This window comes from Anguilla anguilla, chromosome 9, assembly GCF_013347855.1.
Source record: "Anguilla anguilla isolate fAngAng1 chromosome 9, fAngAng1.pri, whole genome shotgun sequence".
In the NCBI taxonomy this organism is placed as follows: domain Eukaryota; kingdom Metazoa; phylum Chordata; class Actinopteri; order Anguilliformes; family Anguillidae; genus Anguilla; species Anguilla anguilla.
In genome coordinates this window covers 30,412,571-30,429,001 of record NC_049209.1, presented here as the reverse complement: position 1 = coordinate 30,429,001, position 16,431 = coordinate 30,412,571, and the positions used below count along the sequence as shown (strand labels likewise).

Sequence of the window (16,431 nt, the reverse complement as noted above, 5' to 3'; positions counted from 1 at the left end):
GGCTTACATGTATGTAGGCTATAATTGTAACGCATTAGGCCAGCTTTTGTGTCATACTGAAATAAAATGTGGGCTATTACCTTTAAGTCATGCTGAGGAATGCGCATTTTATGGAAAAGATCAGGCGTTAGGACCCAGGAACAGGAGAGTGATTTCCTTTTAGAGAGATTATACATGGCGGTGGTTTCGCTGAGAAATATAGCTAACGCTGGCTAGTTGATGTTATACTTGGGGTATTTTATGTTGTTATATTACATATCGCTGCACATTGCGCATCGATGTCGTGGGGCATGCAGATTGTGTTTTTTTCCTTTTACATAGTGCCCCAAATACCCCCCGACCAGAATATATATTTTTAACATTAAAAAAAAAAAAAAAAAAAAAAAAAAAGCTAAATAGTAAAGAAACCATGGCGACCGAACTGGGCACTTCAGATCCCACTTCGGTACCAAATACCGTGACCGAACCCGGGGAAGATGAGGAACACTGGCTTTATGGGGGTAAATATGTATGAATTAAAAATTGCATTATATAGGCTAAGCAAACTCCATGCTTATACGGTACACGTACAGAAGGCCTTTTCCGATTCCTAAAGCTGTAGACTATTGGAATATGTGAAAGAAAATGGAAATTGAGCTAAATTTATTTTTAAAAAAGCGTTGCGTGCCTAAAATATTTCCGAGCTTATTCTTCCCTCTGTTTGTCCCGACAACTGGCTGCCCGGGATGTGGACCCGGATTTAACGCTCTTGACAATTGGCTCTCACTAAAATAAACACGATTCTTTAACTAACCGCAAATATTATCAGGTGATGTTTTGACAATGTTCCATTTCAAAATTCGATATTGTTTATCGTTGTTTTAGTTGATAAGGACTGACATAATCAAAATATTTTTTCTTTTTCAATTTCACTGTAGGATAAGTAGTATAGCCTAGTTGTGGTAATACATGAATTCACTTATATTGCAAAGATACAATTCAACGTGCATTTGTTTTTATATAGACGAGAACTCCGAGAAACAAAACGAGGAGGATTTGCCGGGGTAAGAACCTATTTTATAACTTCCCTTCGCTTCAGAACAGTTTTTAGTTTTTGTATGAATTTTGAATGAATGTATTTATTGTTGTTCATGAATATAATTATAACTTGGGTTCATAATTATCATAAACCTGTACTGAGGATTCAGGTTAATATTCCAGATCCAGATTATCTCTTCTTTGTCTTTAATCCAGACTGATTACCACTGGTGCCCGGTTTGAGATCATTGTTACTGATTCCATTCCAAACTCTGCACATTCTTCAGCACAGCATATGATGGTGTTTCTAATTGGCTGATGACATCTTGGGTCTCTGCCGTTGTGCTGTTGATGAGGGTATTTTGCCGAAATTGCTTCAGTAAACAAGTATGTAACGATATTAGATATCTTATGGATGTGGGTGAACGCTGCACTTATCTACTGCGGTTTGTGTGAAGAAGTAAACTGTGCCACTGAGGTCTGGTCTCCTTTTCTGAAGCAGTCTCCTGATTACATGGCCTTTTTCCTTATGTATTTAACATTTTTTAAATCCACATTTTTCTGTAGCTATTCCAAATTTAGAACCCCCAATTGCAACTTTCACAGTGCTGAAGGGCGAAGACAACCACGTGTCTTTCTGAGGATGTCCATCAAAACTCCACTGTTTCACATTGCACTGGCTGAGCTGCACAGTCATTGCGTGAGAGGGGCTTCCTCATGCAGCTGGGGTCGGCAGACTAAGGGCCTGACCATCCAGATGAATGGATAAAATCACAATATATTGCGGATTTATGTCTCAAACCTTCCATTCATTCTACAGCTTGTGCAATAGATAGAAACTCCATCAAAGGCCCTTGTAATTTCTTTAGAATTGATTTCCGGGCAATATGGATGATTAACAAAGCACAGTTCTGATGGCCGCTTGAGATCTGTTAATGGCGAATGGATTCATGTTTGCTGACCCCAAGATTAGCCTGGGCCAAAGTGTGTTTTCAGTATAATACCATCGTCTCTGTGTCTCAGGTTGGAAGATTCCACTCAGGAGAGCTATCTCAGTGGCACAGAGGGGAAAGACACCTGTGCTCAGGTAGGATTAGTCAGCACCTCCAAGCCAGCTTGGATTTCCTTTTTTTTCTCAGAGTTGTCTTAAAAGGAACCCAAACATACTTAGTTAATGAAAAGTGCTGCTATTGGCTTGTACTGGGCTTCTTGTTCATATACATACGTTTACGGCAAGTGGTACATGTTTGTTTTCTGTTTACTTTATGCCCATGTGTTAATCCCAGCAGTCCACTGTCAGCCTTTCCATGGATCAGTAAATCTTTTACACCATATTATGCAGTGCCTTCAGAAAACTTTCCCTCTCCATCGATTATGAGTTCAAACATCAGACTAAAATATATTTAAATGAGACTTTCCCTACTCCTACACAAACATTTATAACTGAATGGCTTGAAAACAAGAAGGTCAGGGTTGTGGAATAGCCCAGCCAAAGACTGGGCTTTTTCCTACTGAAAATCTGTGTTGACCTGAACATTGCTGTGCACTGATGCTCTGTCTGGCGTGGTAAAGCTGGAGCCAATATGCTTTGATGAAGGGGCAGAAAAATTGCAAAATCTAAATGTGCAAAGTTCATGCACATGTACCCATAGCTGCAACTACTGCCCAAACCCTACTTGTTTAATAAAAATATTATTTGCATCATAAATAGGGTTGATTAATTGTGTTGCTGAAGAGGGAAAATTATTTAAATTTATTCAAATTTTAAAATGTAACAGGACAATATATAAGAAAGATCAAGGGGTGAATACTTTCTGAAGGCACTTTAGTATAAATCCCAATTAATTTTACACTGAAATTAAGTTTTGAACATCTTTACACGGTTTGCACGCACTGCAATTCCGTTTAAAATGCCATATTGGACAGTGTTTAAAATTTCTGTAATTTTATTGATATTTTATCTTAAATGGCCCAATCACAATTCTATTGTTATGATCAATATATGTGATACATCAGTATGATCAAGATGAATCTGTTCACCAGGAAAGTCATTGAACATAACAGTCATAAATAAAATTGGGAATGTTCACTCTGTACTTTGTCCCTAAAGCTCAGTGAATGTGTGGGGTCTGTGTGGAGTCTCAGATATCTAAGAGTGCTCATCAGTGAGATGTATTGTGTTTCCTCAGGTAGCAAAAAGTGGTGAGGATGATGATGATGATGATGATGACAGCGACAGTGACGACGATGATGTCAAGGTCACGATAGGGAACATTAAAACTGGAGCTCCCTCGTACATGTGAGAATTCCTATTTTCATTTATCCATATAGCCTCTAGAGAGCGCTGTTTGATTCATACTCACTATGTCTCATAGAGGCCTTCTCTCTTATAAAATGTGTAAAGAGAAATATAGCTAATGCTGGCTAGTTGTGATTCCGGAGCAGCGGTGTAGAGTATAGTGTGGGTGGAAGTGTAGTATAATGGGTAAGGACCTGGTCTTGTAACCTAAAGGTCACAGGTTCGATTTGCAGGCACACTGCCATTGTCTGGTACTTACCAAGGTACTTATCCTGCATCCAGCTGTATAAATGGATGCAAATGTAAATGCAATGAATAAGAGCGTCTGCTAAATGCTTGTAATGTAATGAGTATTGAGGAACTGGACAGGAATGATGCTTGCTGCCTAGGGTGGCATTCCTTGATGTGTGAATGAATAATGCGTACAATCTTTGCCGAATAAAGTAACATGCTATGAATGAAACTCAAAAAACCTTTCCTTTCACGCTACCTGTTTAGGGCCCCACCGATGAACCTGAGTCTGAAACCAGGGAGGGGTTACTTGGCTCCAGCAGGTGAAGGACACTTCCGACATGCTGCTAATTTCATCCATTTGCAGTGGTGCTACAATGTGTTCCTATTTATTTATTATTTTTCACCAATTTTTTTTATCATAGCTTTTTTTTTTCTTCTTCCAGTTTAGAATGCCAAATTATATTTGTAGGTCCATCTCATCACTGCACCTCTGTCAGTTTGGGCGAGCTCTGGAGTGCGTGATGCCGACCGCCGCATAGTTTCACTCTGCGTTCCGCTAGCTGACCTGTGCAGTTGGTGGTGTACGCGTCACACGCAGAGGGCTCAAGGCAGACTGCAGGCATCCAATCGACCAGAGGTGGCGCTGGTGTGTGATGAGACGAGGGTAATTCTGATCATTTAATTCTGATGCCAGTTGAGTTTGATTGTTGTTTTGATGTCTTTGTCAGCCAAGCTGCCACCCAAAGGAGTAGATTTGGAGGTGTTGGGCATGAACGGGCTGGAGGCAGAACCAGAGGTGGAGACGGACATTTTTGAGGACAAACCATGGCGGAAACCAGGTGAGGATCCAGGAACACAAAGACAAGGGGTCACCTGGGGAGTCAGAGTTACAGAGCCTTGGCTCCTCTCCCCCACACTAGAGTTCCTCTTTCTGCTCTCGATACAGTGGAACTAGAGTGGTGACCTCACTATGCACATGTGAACAAGAGCACAACGTCCACAAAATCCAGCTTGTTGTTGTGGCTGCAACATGTGAACAAGTTCCTTCCTCCACTTTATCTGCAGGTGCTGATCTGTCTGATTACTTCAACTATGGCTTTAACGAGGAAACGTGGAAAGCATACTGTGAGAAACAGCGCAGGCTGCAGCTGGGGCTTGAGCCCAATGTTCCCCTCGCCTCAGAGAACAAGATCACAGTAGGTCTGGCAGCTTGGAGGATAAAGGTTACAGTAAATCTGTGTTCTGGGTAATTGGGGCATTCCAGGTGAGGTCAATTTATTACCTGAACTGAATGTTTTTAAGTTTGCCTAACCTGCAGTCTGTGTTTGAAAGGTTCAGCAGGGAAGGGTGGCCGTTTTGGAGAAGGAAATGGAGGTGTCTGCCGCCAAACAGGACTTTAAGATGGACTTCCCTCCCCCTCCCATAGTGCTTCCCACCGCCAGTAGACTTAAAGCTGGGCCCCCCCCAAACAGGTTTGAAAGCAGCCCTCCCCCCGACACCACTACATAGCCATGAAGTTTTAGATATGAGGAGAAAACAGCCTGAAGGCATAGCACCCAGTAGCCTTTTGCTAAATCTTCAGCCCAGTGCACAGCACACTTCATCATGATTTTAGCCCTGTGATTGTGTTGTAATCTTCCTCTTTTTCTGCAGGAAGTTGGGTGGGACAATCGATGTGATTGGTGGACAGACAGGTGCTATTCGCCGGGTGGAGGGACGCAGGAGAGAAATGCTTGAACAGAATCCCATCCAGGTTTGCCTCTCTCCTCCCATTGCTGCTGCCAATTCGATTAAACACAGGTAGTTTCAGGAAGGTTGAAGCAGCAAGTGAACCAATATGATTTTATCACTGACAATCTAACCCATCTTTAAGCTGCCACATCCCAAAAATGCCTATTTGCTGCTGTTCCCTGGTGGTAAAGCAAGTATTCTGAATTATTTTGATATCTGATCATCTGGGTTCCAAGACGACATATCAGTTCTGGGTTACTGGTATTTGCCATATGATACTACTGGATTACCAATATTGGCAAAAAAAGCATTTTTCTGTACAACTGTATTAGTATAAAAATAATATGATTTTCCAGTATTTTTGAACATACAATGTGGATCATTGTTTATTTTATACAGCCTTCCTTGCTCATCTTTATCAAGTTTGTGAATAATTTTGGAGGCCACTGGAATTCTATATTAAGCAGACAGGGTGACTGGAATGGAGCGGTTCCAGCTCCTGGTTCTAAAGCACAGGTGCGCTTGTGTTTTCCCCTGCAGGTGCTGGGAGATCACTCTGCTAAATCCCAACCCTTTGTTCCGCCAGCCGGGCCCCCTCCCCCACCCATTGGAGCTCCTCCCCCACACTTCATGCACCCACCCCCACCTGTCTCACGAATGCCCCCCCCTCTGCACCCCCCAGGTAAGCATCCTTTTCTAATGTTTTTTTTAAACCTGGGTTTTTCCTGATTGTGTATGATAATGTTCACCTGTTCTGGATTTCCACAGGTATACCTCCACCTGCCCTTCCAGGTAAACTCTATAATCTACTAATAACAATAATTATTATCATTTACCTGGCCAGAACACTCTTACAATCACATGCTGCGGGCCAGTACAATCCATCTATCTAGGATGCATGTATTATACACTGTGAAGGTGTGTACATATCGCATATAAAACAGGCATGTGTAAATCACACATCATACATATCATGACCATGAACAGCATACACTTAATTTGAAGGTTCCAGGGCCCTGTTTTGAGCTCAGAAGAGGAGGGTTTCCATCATGGTAACACCACATTTACACCATGTTTGTATAATGGCCTATAATAAGTCTTAACTACACTGGGTTTACATCATGTCTGTATTTTTCCAGGGCTGTTCCCACCACCGATGGCTCCGCCCCCTAGTCTGTTAATGCCCCCATTGGATAGGTGAGTGACTGACCTGCAGTTCAAGTGAGGCTGTGGGTTAGGTAATGGTCCTGACTTATCTTTTGTCTGTAGTAGGTGCCCACCTTCAGGCTACAGCAACAGACCTCCCCCTGCTTTTGGGTACAACACTGCAGGTGAGGGAACCTCTGATAATGTCAATTTCTTCAGTGTCGGTTTTATCAAACCTGGGATTCATTAGAGGGCTTGTCATTTTTTCACACTCTTACCTTACCTCCCTGTATTACACCCACTCCCACCTTGCATTCCTAATTTATATTTCCATCAAATGCTCTCATCTTGCTCTCTTCATTACATATTTACTATAAGTTACTGTAATACTGTACTGTAGTATACTGTAGTACTCAAAAATCAACCCATGTTTGACTGGCCATGATGGAATGTTAACTTAATCTTAACCCTACCTTATCTTGACCCAAAATGAACACGAATTGTGACTTTTTCTATCTGGTCAAATAACTCAACTTTTTCTTTCCTGTAGACCCAAATTACATCAGTTATCCCCCTGTCTCATCGTCACACCCACCCTGGGGGACCTCACTAGAGAAGGGCGTAGCAGCTGGAAGTGGGGGCCACTGGGAATATGGGGGCCCTCGCCGAGACAGGGAACGGGACAGAGAGATTGAGAGAGAGAGAGACCGCGAGAGGGATCGTACTCCCACCACCAGCGAGTACAGCAAGTGAGCTATTGACCTGTAGTCAGTCTCTGCACACACAGTATCACTGAGTCAAACACTCTGCATCAGTCATGCACGTGCAGTACAGTATCATTGACATGCAGCAGCACAAACATTGTGATACACACAGTGCAAACAATGTTAGGGATCAGATTACCAGAGAGCTAGAGCCAAGATGGAGGACCAAAGTTTGGTTGCCCAAAAATACAACGGTTCCGGTTTGACAGTAGGCTACTCTGACTTTAGTCAAGATGATAATGATGTACCCAAAAATATAAATGAGGTATCTGTAAAGGATAGTCCTACCTTTTGACCCTCTGTGTCCTGCAATGAGAGACAGTGTTGCACATTTCAAATACAATTATAACATTACACATTTACGGACCATGTAATTGAATGTTTTAATACTAAGCATTCACAGGCTATCAATTTCAGTCATTCTCCAAAGTTCAACAATGCTACTGGCACCCCCCTTGTCATGCTACAGGGAGTTTCCATGGTAACAGTGCTGCACTGCACTGCATAATGCATTGATTGGTCATACATATGCGCTGGACAAGCAGTTAAATATGGCAACATATTAGCTAAAATTTGGCATAGCCAGCTAGCTATGTAGGTACGTTTCAGTTCAGGAAAATAATCCTGACTGTTCTGGAGTGACATTTGGACTGTTTCAATCTGGCCGCCCTATTGACACTGACGTCTGGTTGCCCTGTTGACAGCCAACAGGCCTTTTAGGGTCACATTGGCCTAATTACAGTATTATGTGTAAAGTGAAAGTGAACTACAACAAACAATGAGCTGATTCTTGAAATACATGTGGCTAATAAAGGCATTGTTGATCTAATCTTGCAGCCAACACTATGCAAGTCATTGTAAGCGCACCTCTGTGGTAACATAAGGAGGGTACTTTATACCAAGTTCTCACACAGCCCATCTTCTGATCATTAATTTATTTCTTAATTAATATTACTATTGAATCATAGGATCCCGCACAACTCTACCGTATAATCAGAGGCACATGGAAGCTGATGTTATTTAACACCTTACCTTAAGACACATGAAAGCTGATGTGTCTTGCATCCTTTGTTATGATTATGGATAGGTGAAACTATATTTCACTGTTAGGAAATTAGCTTTAAACTAGCATTTAGAACTCAGTTTCCTCTAATTACGCGATTACCTTATTGTTTTCCTATGGAGATGCTTCTCATTGGCTCCTGTTTCTCCTGGCACACAGTGATGATGACCGGTATCACTACTACAGTCACGAGCGGGAGTTTCACCATGGGCGTGAACACAGTCGTGAGCGTAGTTGTGAGCGTAGCCGGGAAAAGGAAGAGCGACACAGAGATCGACGGCACAGAGACAAGGAGGAGAGCAAACACAAGTCCTCCAAGCGGTGAGTTTCCCTCCTTGTGCGAGGGCCACAGTACACCAGTCTGAGCTGTGGTGTCTAACAGTTGAGTGAGATGAGAGGGACGACTGACTGTGGACAAAAGTAATCACTCGCAACTATCAAAGTAGGAACATACTGCTTGGCATTAGCAAAATTACTCAGCATTAATAGTACTGCTCAACTGATGCTCAGTGCTAATTGTATGGGCTGAACTCAGAAAAACGGAGCCCATACCACTAGTTTGGCTACTAACTGATGCAACAAACATCTAAGGGCCTGATTTACTTTACTAATTTACTTACCTTTAGCATGAGCAAAACCTTTTAGCACACGCAAAACCAATAACACGACCAGTCATCGGTTGTGCTGTTAGTTTTACATGTGCTAAAGGTCTTAGTAAATCAGGCCCTAAATGATAAGAGCAGGCAAAACAACTGTGCTTTTCTCTAACATCAGCCCAGAGGATATTCAGCTGCTGAATATGGCTGAAGGTCAAAGTAAAAAAGAAGTGACTTTCCCTGATTCAGTGCAAATGATTCTGTTATAGCGGTGGTAACCAACCCTGTTTCTGGAGATCTGCCATTCTCTACATTTTCCCTGGAGGCCTAACAAAGCATCCCTCATTCAACAGTTTGAGATCTTGTTGAGCTGCAAAGTATTGCAGTCAGGTGTGCCAAATTAGGGTTGAAATGAAAACCTACAGGATGGTAGATCTCCAGGAACAGGTTTGGTTGCTGCTGTGTTATAGGGTGAGTATGCAGGAACTATGACAGACTGAGCCTCAAATATGGCATTAATGAAAGTAGATTGATTCATGTGAGAACATTTGTTAATGAAAGATTGGTTAGATAGAGTAATTTTTTTTCTTTTATGAGAATAGATTTGTTGGTAAATTGCTTAATGAGAGTAGATGGGTTAATGTGAGTGGAATTTTTGGTATTTACAGCAGGCAACATGATGGCGAGGAGGGGGAGAGTCATCGTAGACACAAACACAAGAAGAGCAAACGCAACAAGGAGGAGAAGGAGGAAGGGCTGGGGCATGGGGAGGAGCCAGAGGGCAAGGACTAGCAACCACGTGGCACCACCCAACAACACTGCCTACATTGCCACAAGCCACTACCTTCCCCTCCCCCACCCCACCATTAATGGGTGTGCTGTGTAAGGATACACACTCACCCACATACACACTCACCCACACACACTTGTGTGTAGACCTACAGAATCCGACACGTACATGCACAGGTAGCACAGTGTACAGGGCACTCGCATTCATATACTTGAAATGAAATGTGACTGTGCAGTAGTATATTTATTTGAGAAAATCTTTGCAGTATGTGGTAGAAACTTTCATGCCTTCCCTGTTTAAAAAAGCTATTTTTTTCTAAAACTGTTTTAAGCTTTTTAAGCTAATTTTGTAAAAAAAAAAAAAAAAAAAAAAGGAAAGAAAACTGTCCTGTTTTCATTTGTTCTGATGTAGATGGTGCTCATCTAGTATTCTTCCAACTGTAGTCTTTATACTGAGCAGAGAGTTTATCACCAGCAAATCCAGAAACATCAAACTTTCACTTTAAACTTCAGTGTAGTTTATACTGATGTTGTGCACATTTTCAACTAAATCCGTCATTTGACACTGAACCTGAACAAACCTGTTGGTGACGAGATACGTCTGAAGATGGACCAACCACCTGTACGCATCTTCCTTCAAAAAATGACTATCTGTGGTTTAACCACGTTTATTTTTAACAGTTTATCCATATTTTAGCAGTTTAACCAGATTTATTTTTGCAGTTTAATTCAACCATGTATACCTTAGTGGATTGACCACATTAAGTTCAGCTGTGGAATTACCAAGTCTCTGTTTTGTTTTCTTTATATATCTTTCCAATCTAATATAATTTTGTTTCTGTTTACTTTTTAATGGCAGATGAAATAACTGTGAATGTCATGTTGAAAGTGGGGGGAAATGTAAAAATATATGTGTACAAAATATCTGAAAAGCATATTTGAGCTTGACTTTCTTATATGAAATCACTGTAAAGACCAACAAAATATTTTGTTGGCAGAAAGTTTTATTTGCTTTCCATACACAAACTTATAAATACTGTATTGCTGCTTCCCCTCTGAGTTGAAGAGAGACATGATATCACTGCTTGGAGAGATGTTTTTTGTTGGCTCCATTGGCAGGTGGAGTGTGGGTCCTGCATCCACTCGCTTATTTTGGATTGGAGTGCCCTTACTGGTGGCAGCCATCTTATATTTGGGTCACTTTGGAGACCCCCCCCCCCCCCCCAAGGGGGGTGAGTACAAAGACACAAGTATTTTTTCAGATTGGAACAGGGCCATGACCCCTCCATCCTGTCTTTCACATCAGTTTAGAATCTCAGCTATTGCCACTCCACAATAAGGGAGATTTCTTGCATAAAACAACACTAAACTAATAAGGGTAGTGTTCTGCCACTTGGACCGCCAACCCTGTACATTCTACCCTGAACACTCAACCCCTGAACCTTGAGCACTCTACTCTCAAACCTCAAATCACAGATTCTTTCGACTCATATACTCAGTGCAGCTCTTGCATTCTTACCTACAGTGAGCTCCATAATTTTTGAGACAAAGACATATTTCTTCTTGATTTGGCTCTGTACTTCAGATATTTAGATTTGTAATTAAACAATTCACATTTGACTAAAGTGAACATTCTCAGTTTTTATTTAAGGGTATTTTTATACACTTTGGTTTCACCATGTAGAAATTACAGTCATGGTGTGAGTCATACAGTAGGACAACTTCTTCCATTTGGCTGGTGTATTTCATTTTTTAATAATTTCTAGCCTACCCTTTAAATGTGAAAAGGTTAAGTTAAACCCTTTGGGTCAATTGCTGGGTGCTTAGCTGCAGTTTAAACCACAGGTTTAAACCTCAACACTGCATAACTGCATTACAACAACTAGTCCTTATTCCAGATTATTTGGATGGCTGTTCCAGTTGTATTGCAGTTCTATGGTCCAGAGGTTTAAACCTGAGGTTTAAACTCCAGCTAAGCACACTGCAATTGACCCCTGGGGTCAAGAAGCCCCTAGGAGCTTGCCCCATTCCCACCCATTTTTTAATTACAGACACACTGAAATGTTCAACCTATAACACAGGCTATACATTGAAATCACAGCATTTTGGATTATCAGTTCTGTCAAAATCATCTGTCATCTAGTGCGTTTTTATTTTATGATTTTTATTTTCAGAATATCTATGACTAAATAAATACAAATTAAAAATTAACCGTTTAATCGTGGCCGAGCCTAGCATAACACACTGGAGAAATTTGAGGTCATACAGTTTGAAGGTGACTCGAGTTCCACTTGCTTTACTCTAAACCGTATGACAAGGACACTATGGGTGTGCTGCGGTGACGTCCAGCTCACCTTCCCCCTTTTCCACGAGCTGATTCCAAGCACCAGACACAGTAGGCACAATTTGTACAATAACTTTGGTCCCGAATCAACTTACTGTCATATTTTCACATCCTGAAACATAAATGAACCAGTGCGTTCTGAAAATGTATTTAAGGTTTATTTTTATTTTTAAGTTTAATTTTTGTTCATTCAGTTGCCCTGTTGAAGCCATTTCACTTAAAATCTAATGCAAAAATCCTTCCAAATGCCATGGGTTCTCTACCTGCTTTTTAAATTTATTTCGTTCAGAGAGTTCCACTGAAATGGTGTATGAACATGTAAATGATAATTTTAGAAAGTTCGCACTAAGTAAAAGTTTTTTATTGCTTTTTGTGTTACAATCCCCTAGTTAATACGTCATCGTTTGTTCTCATACCTCCTCCCTGTGACGACCAAGGTTACGATTCCTGCATAGCCGAAGGACCAATGGCATTCAACATACCGAGTTCCCATGTAGTCTCGCGATCTTAGTAGAACTAAATCCTCGCTGATCTATAAATTCGGCCATTTCGTCCGCTTTGGCGTAGGGCTTCTGTGTTTCCCTAGCTGCTCCACCTCGACGACCGGGCACAATGAATGAGACCGCTATTTCATTCGCCAAGGACTTCCTGGCTGGCGGTATCGCAGCTGCTATTTCCAAGACAGCTGTTGCTCCCATTGAGAGAGTCAAGCTTCTTCTTCAGGTAATCGGATGTTGTGCAATGTTACATTTATCTCGAGTTAACTTTCTTGATCTATATATAGTCTAGTTAGCTGATTTAGCAGAGTTTGTGGTATAACCGTTAGCAAGCTCTTCGATATAACCTCAAAGTTACATTTCCGTTGTTGCAAGTTGACCGGCTTTTTGCGATGTAACGTGCGTTTTAGTTAGGTAGCAAGCATACTCTGTAATATTCAGGTTATGAAGACTCATTTCATATAGGGATTAGTGCTTGCTGTGTGTTTGAGTGCAGTTAACTAGGGTGTACCATTAAGACCTGAAGGTTATGCGATATCTCCGGTGATGACAGGCTACGTTGTCCTTAGCAAATTCGGTAACGTTTGATAACCATACAAATTGGCAATATGGGTAAAGTTTTGATGAATTCCGATTTAAGTAGTAAAAGTCGCTATATAAATAGTGTATCTGACTGGCTGTCTTACCAGTATCCGTTTGTGGCCAGTTGTCTTCCTATGAGCCCAGTTAGCTAACTGCCTAGCTCAAAGACTTGGGGGTCCAAAGACAGCAAGCAACGAACCAAATCTGACATGCATGATGTTAGCTATTCCTGACACAATGAATCTTAAAAGGGGTAAATGGTCTCTCCACTTGAAACGCGTAATTAATGAAAATGATTAGCTTGCTAAATGCTGGGATTGCAATTGGTTGGAACGAAAACTCAGCAAATGCATTGCGAGTTTGCCACTGGCCTAGTTAACGTTAGTTGGCTACAATTGTCTTGCTAGCTTTGATGGCCGGCCGGTTTCCTGTAAAATACCATGGTTAGGCCGCTCGGTCGTCGTGACCCTTGGACCGAAGCCTTTGCTGTCCGGCAAATCTGTATTTCCTATACCCGATGAAGAGTTTAGCGGACATGTGGCTACTTAGTTGGCAAATACTCGTCGCACTAGAAAAGGTCATCCGATCAAGACTAGTCTTTAGCACTCCTCCTAGCCGCCAAGGTCGCTGCAAGGGTGTAGGCCTCGTTCTGTTGCTAAGGACGAAATGGGGAAGTGCATTTGTATTCATGGGTCGTCTGTGAAGCGATTCATTTTAGTTTCATATACACGTGCATTTCCGTATGCAGCTTTCGGAAAGTTGCGCTTTGACCAAGGTTTGGAAAAGACATTGTTGTATTCGTCTGTGTAGCAGCTAGCTACCTAACAAGCTAGCTAACCTTCTACAAGTTGCCTTTTAATTTATTAACATTACATGGCCTTCACATTTTTTTAAGTTTAAGGATTATTTTCCAGTTGTATTCTACAGCTTCTCACGCATACTCGGACGTAATTATTGCGAACATCCAAGGAACAGACTTTATTTTACCCCGTGTTGCATATTTTACTACCTGCCCTTGGCACAGTTTTCACCACGGTCGTCTCCATTTTGAAGTGGGAAGTTACGTCGCTGGTCGTTAAACGAGACGTCAGCTCCTTAGCTTTAATCTTTTTTTGATTTGACATGATTGACTGATGGGGAATGGGACCTTATACTAAAATCACTGCTTCTCTTGGCGTGAGGTCAGAAGATGTTTTGGGTGAGAACAATGAACTTGTATGCAGCATTGACTTGCTTCACTTGTTTGCATGTTCAAGACCTGAATCTTGCTCTTCACTCATGGTTTTCCTTTTCTTTGAATCTAGGTCCAGCATGCCAGCAAACAGATCACTGTTGATATGCAGTACAAGGGCATCGTAGACTGTGTGGTCAGGATCCCTAAGGAGCAGGGCTTCTTGTCCTTCTGGAGAGGAAACCTGGCTAATGTCATCAGGTACTTCCCCACCCAGGCCCTCAACTTTGCCTTCAAGGACAAGTACAAGAAGGTCTTCCTGGATGGGGTTGACAAGCACAAGCAGTTCTGGCGGTACTTCGCCGGTAACCTGGCCTCCGGTGGTGCTGCTGGGGCCACCTCCCTGTGTTTCGTGTACCCCCTCGACTTTGCCCGAACCCGTCTTGCCGCCGATGTGGGGAAAGCTGGCGCTGCGCGGGAGTTCAGTGGCCTGGGAAACTGCCTGGGGAAGATCTTCAGGTCGGACGGCCTTAAGGGCTTGTACCAAGGCTTCAATGTGTCGGTGCAGGGAATCATCATCTACAGAGCTGCTTACTTCGGCATCTACGACACCGCTAAAGGTATAGTTTTAAGTACACGGCCTATGTCTTTTTCACTTTGACCTCTGCGGTCTAGTAAGGGCTGCAAAATACAAGTGCTGTAATTGGTTTGAGCTGTGTGACCGTAAACATCAGCCTGTAGGTCTGATTCACTAGCTGTTCAATGCCAGACTAAATGAATGCCTGTTCTCCAGGTATGCTGCCGGACCCGAAGAACACTCACATTGTGGTCAGCTGGATGATCGCTCAGTCTGTGACCGCCGTCGCCGGTCTCACATCCTACCCCTTCGACACTGTCCGTCGTCGCATGATGATGCAGTCTGGCCGTAAAGGAGGTGAGTCCCGCTGTCCCCCGATCTCCTGCCCGCCTGCCTGCACAGACGTGCACGCTCCGTTGTAGCCTGCATGCTTTGAAATGCTTGTGCTACAAGTTCAGTGCAAGGTGATACCCAGAAGGAGCACTCGTGTTTGTAAATCTACAGCACACCATCTCCATCTTGTCCAAAACCTTGCACTCAGACCATGCTTGTAATTGCATCTCTACCTTGGTTTGTGCTGATGTAGTAGTGGTGGTACTATCTAATTTTATTTATTTACATTTTTCCCCCCCATTCCTTTACAGCTGACATCATGTACAGTGGCACAATTGACTGCTGGAAGAAGATTGCTCGTGATGAGGGTGGCAAGGCCTTCTTCAAAGGAGCCTGGTCTAATGTTCTCCGAGGCATGGGTGGAGCCTTTGTCTTGGTCTTGTATGACGAGCTGAAGAAAGTCATCTAAGTTTTAAAAAAGGAAAAAAAATTTTTTTTTTAATGCCGGATGTTAATGTTAAATGGTAAATGTAACATATCTTGTAAATTTGGAAGGACTCATGTTCCGCCTTATTTATAGTGAACAACTGGGTACAATTACTAGTTGGGGGAGGGAGGGGGGGGGATAAAATGTGCTTTCTCTTCCCACCCTTCCACGTACACCCACCACCCCAGCAATGTCATTCCCATGAAGCAAATCGGGGACACCTGAGCTCTGCCTGTCACCAGCCAGTTTTTACCCCCTCGGTTTAATAAAGCGCTACCTACTGAATTATACTACGTCTCGGCTGTGCTGTTGGTGCTCGTTTTCTTCAGCGTTTCTCCGGGTGAGATCACCTTCCTGAGCTGCAGTGTTCAGTGGGGCTAATGCTAAGGCCATGAGCAGTGTGGTGCCCAGCTGGCCTCTCGCGTGCTGAGACGTAAATTAAGCCAGCACTTCTCACTTGGTTTTGGGCTCCAGCCAGTGTACCGTGGACACCGATCCTGTGCTAAGTGTAACTTATCTGCTGGCCGGCTGCCACTTCTCGCTTGTAGAAGTGGGTGTTTGTCATTTGTCACCATGCTGTGAATGCTTGTAAGATTCCAAGATGGAGACGCACATAAACTTTCATAAATTTTGACTTGGTCCCACATGAAGCTATCGAAGACCCGTTGGAAAAGGGTTCTGCAGCATTTACTAACAGCGGTTCTGTTGGTATTAATGACTATTCCTATATAAATTAAAGCGGTAGTTATTGGAGATGTGAATTTGATCGCATGCTTGCGTCTAAATTGCGTCTCTTGTCCA

At 42.5% G+C, this 16,431-nt stretch overlaps 2 protein-coding genes across 3 annotated transcripts; both read left to right on the top strand.

Moving 5' to 3' along the window:
- The first annotated feature begins 136 nt into the window (after window positions 1-136).
- Window positions 137-10,563, top strand: LOC118234991 (pre-mRNA 3'-end-processing factor FIP1-like). Of its 2 annotated transcripts, none has more exons than XM_035431924.1 (16): window positions 137-500; window positions 1,004-1,043; window positions 2,041-2,104; window positions 3,207-3,316; window positions 3,815-3,870; window positions 4,279-4,389; window positions 4,616-4,746; window positions 4,883-5,022; window positions 5,204-5,303; window positions 5,822-5,963; window positions 6,050-6,073; window positions 6,421-6,478; window positions 6,554-6,612; window positions 6,978-7,176; window positions 8,414-8,575; window positions 9,519-10,563. In XM_035431924.1, the coding sequence occupies exons 1-16, from the start codon at window positions 410-412 to the stop codon at window positions 9,640-9,642; spliced, it is 1,611 nt and encodes a 536-aa protein (XP_035287815.1). In that variant the 5' UTR covers window positions 137-409; the 3' UTR covers window positions 9,643-10,563. The 2 variants fall into 2 exon arrangements, with proteins under 2 accessions (XP_035287815.1, XP_035287814.1); XM_035431923.1 differs by having other exon boundaries at window positions 6,551-6,612.
- Window positions 10,564-12,510: 1,947 nt separating this feature from the next.
- LOC118235005 (ADP/ATP translocase 2-like) lies at window positions 12,511-15,920 on the top strand. Its single transcript, XM_035431955.1, has 4 exons — window positions 12,511-12,706; window positions 14,367-14,853; window positions 15,027-15,167; window positions 15,455-15,920. Exons 1-4 carry the CDS (start codon window positions 12,596-12,598, stop codon window positions 15,610-15,612), a joined length of 897 nt encoding a protein of 298 aa, XP_035287846.1. The 5' UTR covers window positions 12,511-12,595; the 3' UTR covers window positions 15,613-15,920.
- Window positions 15,921-16,431: the final 511 nt, after the last annotated feature.

Bases quoted from the DNA above. Each gene is read 5' to 3' on its own strand.
- LOC118235005 (XM_035431955.1), top strand. From the start codon at position 12,596: ATGAATGAGACCGCTATTTCATTCGCCAAGGACTTCCTGGCTGGCGGT. The intron at 12,707-14,366 runs GTAATCGGATGT...CTTTGAATCTAG, and splicing joins GAGTCAAGCTTCTTCTTCAG to GTCCAGCATGCCAGCAAACA. The intron at 14,854-15,026 runs GTATAGTTTTAA...CCTGTTCTCCAG, and splicing joins CATCTACGACACCGCTAAAG to GTATGCTGCCGGACCCGAAG.
- LOC118234991 (XM_035431923.1), top strand. From the start codon at position 410: ATGGCGACCGAACTGGGCACTTCAGATCCCACTTCGGTACCAAATACC. The intron at 6,479-6,550 runs GTGAGTGACTGA...TTTTGTCTGTAG, and splicing joins TTAATGCCCCCATTGGATAG to TAGGTGCCCACCTTCAGGCT. The intron at 6,613-6,977 runs GTGAGGGAACCT...TCTTTCCTGTAG, and splicing joins TTTTGGGTACAACACTGCAG to ACCCAAATTACATCAGTTAT.